The sequence below is a fragment of the Vombatus ursinus genome, unplaced genomic scaffold (genome assembly GCF_900497805.2).
Source record: "Vombatus ursinus unplaced genomic scaffold, bare-nosed wombat genome assembly UNPS02011631.1, whole genome shotgun sequence".
Lineage (NCBI taxonomy): Eukaryota > Metazoa > Chordata > Mammalia > Diprotodontia > Vombatidae > Vombatus > Vombatus ursinus.
In genome coordinates, this window is record NW_020951409.1 from 1518 (window position 1) to 6774 (window position 5257).

At 55.5% G+C, this 5257-nt stretch overlaps 1 protein-coding gene across 3 annotated transcripts; it reads left to right on the top strand.

Annotated features, from left to right (window-relative positions):
• The first annotated feature begins 275 nt into the window (after positions 1-275).
• On the top strand, positions 276-2605 carry LOC114039159 (G-protein coupled receptor 3-like). 3 transcript variants are annotated; one of them, XM_027856816.1, is made up of 2 exons: positions 276-354; positions 1233-2605. In XM_027856816.1, exon 2 carries the CDS (start codon positions 1244-1246, stop codon positions 2207-2209), a length of 966 nt encoding a protein of 321 aa, XP_027712617.1. In that variant the 5' UTR covers positions 276-354; positions 1233-1243; the 3' UTR covers positions 2210-2605. The 3 variants fall into 3 exon arrangements, with proteins under 3 accessions (XP_027712617.1, XP_027712616.1, XP_027712618.1); XM_027856815.1 differs by having other exon boundaries at positions 288-354; positions 1236-2605; XM_027856817.1 differs by lacking the exon at positions 276-354 and adding an exon at positions 771-802 and having other exon boundaries at positions 1236-2605.
• The last annotated feature ends 2652 nt before the right edge of the window (positions 2606-5257 follow it).

Below are 5257 nucleotides of genomic sequence, written 5' to 3' on the forward strand. Positions count from 1 at the left end.
CCTCAAGGACGGAACGGGAGGGGGCGGGGCTGGGCGCTTTTTATGAATGGGGAGCCGCCAGCGCGAGGCCTCATTATCATGCCGCGCGGCGCGCGCTGCGCTCCTTCCCGCGAAGCCCATTGGCTGGGCTGGGCCGTTGACGTCAGAGAGCAGGCGGCTCAGGGCGGGGCCCGGCGCGGGTGAGTCACGCCGCTTCGCTAGGCGGGGGCTTGGGTGACCCAAGCTTAGACCACGGCAGCCCCGCGGCGGCTGGGACCCTTATCCCCTGCTGCTGCTGCAGTGGACGCCCCCGGCCGGGGACCGCGACCTTAGCCCAGTCCCGGCTCCAGCCGCAGCCCCAGGGCCTGGGGACTGGTGAGTGATGGCCCCGTCCCTGGGACCAGGGTGTCCGGGATGCTAGCGTGCTGCAGGAGCCTGGGACGCCCCGGCCTGGGCAAGCCAGAGGCTTGGGTGTCCTGGGAGCAAAGGGAGCGGGTGAGGGAGGTCCCCTGCATGACCCGGGTTGACCGGCGCGGGGTGGGGTGGGGGGACATTTGAGCGGCTCAGGGGCAGGACCCAGGTGTCCAGCCAGGAAAGATGCGGCCGCCCCACTAAGCATCCCAAATGTTGGGCGAGAGGCTCGGTCGCAGGGGAGGGCTTGTGGGTGACAAGGGATGGGAATTCAGGTGGGGCTGGTGGGGTGCGTGATTCAGGGACACAGAGGTCGGGGCTGAGGAGCTGGGGAATGAGGGTGCCCGGGCTAGAAACACAGGTGTCCGAGTGCAAGGAGAATAGGTCTGGACTTACAGCCCGGAGAGTGGAGGTGAGAGCTGTGAGGGGGCCGGAGGAGGGGACACCCCGCCCCCTTAACTTCTCCTTAGATTACCTTAAGTACCCCCATTCTTTTATGATGGTCTGAGGGTCAGGGAATCGCCCCTTCTTTTCCTCCCTTAAACACACTCAAGGGGGGCTGGTTTAGACCCTGTTTTGTAATTAATTCACCTGAGAGGAGAGCAGCTTGTGGGGAACCTCAGTAAGGGGTATTCAGTTATCCCTAAAGGAAGTAAGGAGAAGGGCTGACCCTCATGAGCACCAGGACCCTGGTGTCCCTAAGAATCAGGGAAGATTTGGGTACCACCACTTCCTTTCCCTCCCCCTCCCCCATACAGTATCCCAGGTGTCAAAAGATAGCATTAACCCCAGCCCTTTGAAACCTGGGGCCCACAGGACTCTCACCCAACCTTTTCTTCCAGCAGGTACCACAATGCAGGGGGTAGGAGGCCCCCTGGAATGGCTGGCTCCAGGGAATGAGAGTGGTGTGGAGTCCCCACGGGACACCAGCCCAGGCTCCCCTCTGCCCCTCCCGACTGCTTGGGATGTGGTGCTGTGCATCTCCGGGACCCTGGTGTTCTGCGAGAATGCAGTGGTCGTGGCCGTCATTGTGGGTACACCAGCCTTTCGGGCTCCCATGTTCCTGCTCATCGGTAGCCTGGCCTCTGCAGACCTGCTAGCCGGCCTGGGCCTCATTCTGCACTTTGCCTCCAAGTATTGCATTGGCTCTCCCATCCTGAGCCTGGTCCTGGTGGGAGTCCTGGTCACTGCCTTCACTGCCAGCATCTACAGCCTGTTGGCCATCACCGTGGACCGCTACCTGTCCCTCTACAATGCACTCACCTACTACTCTGAGACCACAGTGACAAGGACATATGCCATGCTGGTGCTGGTGTGGGGGGGTGCTCTGGGCCTGGGCCTTCTTCCTGTGCTGGCCTGGAACTGCCTGGAGGAGCCGGCCTCCTGTGGCGTCGTGAGCCCACTGACCAAGAACCACCTGGTGGTCCTGGCCGTGGTCTTCTTCATGGTGTTTGGCGTGATGTTACAGCTGTATGCCCAGATCTGCCGGATCGTCTGCCGCCATGCCCAGCAGATCGCCCTCCAGCGGCACCTGCTGCCCGCCTCCCACTACGTGGCCACTCGCAAGGGCATTGCCACCCTCGCCGTGGTTCTGGGGGCCTTTGCCGCCTGCTGGCTTCCTTTTGCCGTCTACTGCCTGCTGGGCGACTCCCACTCACCCCTGCTCTACACCTATCTCACCTTGCTCCCGGCCACCTCCAACTCCCTCTTCAACCCTGTCATCTATGCCTTCCGCAATCACGACGTCCAGAAAGTCTTGTGGGCTGTCTGCTGCTCTTCCAAGGCCCCCTTCCGCTCCCGCTCCCCCAGTGACGTCTAGTTCGGGTCCCTTCCCCCTTCCCTCCTCTCCCCTGCCCTCCTCCTGTTCTGTACCTTCAGAATGATGTGTCTTTGACAGTTCCATACCAGCCTCAGTCCCCGCCCCCCCACCACCTCCAGGCACAGGATTCTGCAGCTTTGGAATGCTTTGTCTGGTTGGGAGGGGTTCCTTCTCTTCCAATCCCATCCCTCCCCAGACCCCCCAAGCTCCAGCCAATGGAGCTTTGAAATGCTGTTCCCCACCCCCTTTCCTGTGTCGTGGCTAAAAAGCCAGTAAGTTTTGTGTGTGATGGGCCTGGGGAGACCCTAAGTCACTGGGCCATCTGGAGAGAGACAGAATCAGAAAGAGAGGGAGAGAGAGAGAGAGAGAGAGAGAGAGAGAGAGAGAGAGAGAGAGAGAGAGAATGAAAGATTTATGTATATACACATACAAAGACCCTATTTATTTATTTATCTAAATATTTATTTATTTATTTGTGTTGGTGGGTCTATTTATGGGGGGGGAGGGATGGAGGGGAGGGACCTTGACCTTGCAAACCAATCCCTGTCACCCACATACCTTTGTTCTTTGGGAGGGGGGAGGGGGGAGGAGGGAGGGAGAGAGAAACCATTTATTTTGTTAGTTTTGATTTTTTTAAACAAAGAGATAGATCAGACACCAGAGCCCCTGGCCTCCACCCTTCACCCCTCTACCTCTCACCCTCCACCCCTGGGGGTCTGCAGGGACGGGGGAAACACACCAGCTTCTAGGGGTTTATTTTTTTAAGCCGTCCTCCCAAGGAATGGAGAATTCTGGACAAGTGCCCTGGCTCCAGCCTTCTTTGGGGCTGTGCTGTCCTCTGGTGGCTACCAATGGGGACTGCAGCCTGCAGTGCCAGGGGTTGACGTGGGCGTCTTCTTTCCCCCTCCTTCCCTCCCCCTCCCAATTTCTTCTCTTTTCCACATCCACAGTGAGCAACTGGACACCCCACCCCTCATGCAGGGTCACAGCCATGGCCTTGGGGGGAGCCACCCTTTCACTGGCCCCAGGGGAGGGTGGGCATGGGATGACATATCCCCAGTCCTCAGCACTCTCTTACCTTGGGTAGAGTACCCCCTTCCCAGTGCCTCCCTCCCTCCCACCCACTCCACCTCCCTGTCCCGTACCTTTTCCTGACCCAGACTCGAAATAAAAAAATAACTTTGTGATAAGAAATGCTTGAGTGCATGCCTGTCTGCCATGGTGGTGGTGGTAATTGGGGGTGAGAGGGAAGAGAATGGAGGGAGGACTGGGAACCCCATAGGGGGGAATTCAGCAGAAAGATGTGCACCCAGAGGCAAAGCCTGAGGGGGTTGAGTTGAGAGCAGAATGGGGCCTACTGAAAGACCGGCTCTGTGGCCAGCTGCAGTAGGTAATAGATGATACCTAATCCTCGATATCATGTTCAGCTGGGTTCTATTGGCCCATCAGAGCTGTTACCTAGACATTGCCCACAGCCTGTCCACTGGACCTTCCGGGAGACCAGTGTCTCTACAGGGATGGAAGGAAGAAAAAGCCCTGCCCTGTTCTGATGCTGTGGCTAGCCTCTGCTCCATCAACTGGCTAATGTACCCAGCTGGAGCCTAAGTCCAAAGAGGGCCCAAGTCTAGAGAACTCTGCTTTGTAGGGACTTGGTCCATAAGGCCTGGGCATCCTGCACCTCCTTATGACCGATGGCCCCTGTTGCAAGATGACCGGTTGAGATTTGGCCTCAGCCTGGAACCAGCTTTGGTGGGGGCAGGGGTTCTGTCTGGGCTCAGGATAAGGGCTTGGTCTTCATGGAGCTGGAGTCAGCATTGCATCTCCACCCTAGTTCGGTTTTAGAAGCTGATAAATCGGGCAGGCTTTGGTCTCAATCTGTGGCCTGGGGTCAGGGAGGAGAGCGGCAGAGCAATGTGGCCCCGTGGTTCATGTTAGATCTGGAGTCGTGGGCAGCTTACTAAATATGGGCAAATCAACAACCCCTCCCCAAGCCTCAATTTTCTTAACTGTGAAATGGGAAATACTTGTAGCACCTCCCTCGAAGAGTTGTAGTGAGGAATAGGTGAATTAATTAAAGCTTAAGGCTTTAATAGCTTAAAACGGCACTGAGACTTTTGGGATCCCCTGTATATGTAAAGTGCTTTGTAACCTTTAAAAGCACCATGTAAATGCCAGTTTAATTATTGATGCTTTTAATAATGATGATAGCTAGCATTTATATAGCACTTTTAAGGTTTGCAAAAACACTTTACAAATCCTCTCACAGCAGGTGCTATTATTATCCCCATTTTACAGATGAGGAAACTGAGGCAGACAGAAGCTAAGTGACTTGTCACATAGCTAGTAAGTGTCGGGAGTAGAATTTGAACGTGAGTCCTCCTGATTATCCAGTTGTTATCATCAGAGCTAAGGCTCAGTGTCTTATCACAGGTGTGGCCAGTTTTAGGGTATCAGTTCATGTTCAGGGTTTGTTGAGTCATTTTCAGTTATGTCAGACCCTTGGTGACCCCATTTAGGATTTTCTTGGCAGAGATGCTAGAGTGGTTTGCCATTGCCTTCTCCAGCTCATTTTACAGATAAGGAAACAGGCAAACAGGGCTCAGTGACTTGCCCAGAATCACACAGCTAGCAAATGTCTGAGGCCAGATTTGAACACAGGTCTCCCTGCTGCCAGGCTCAGCATCCATTAAGCCGCCTAGCTTCCTTGAGTGTGGCAAGCCCTGGAGTGAGCCTACAGCCAGGGCTAAAGGTCAGTTTGTGGCCTGTGTTGATATGAGGGGTCAGTCAGAGGCAGGGTTTAACCTCAGGCTGTGTCCTGCATTTAGTGGAGAGTCTATGGATAGTTTGAATAAATAGGTCAGTCTGTGACCCAGGGATGGAAGTTTGGTGGCCCCTGGGGGGAGTTTCTGATCAGTCCCTCAATGTAGGTGGCCAGTTCATAGACATTTTTTTTGTGAGGCAATTGGGGTTAAGTGACTTGCCCAGGGTCACACAGCTAGTAAGTGTCAAGTGTTTGGTCTGAAGTCAGATTTGAACTCAGGTCCTCCT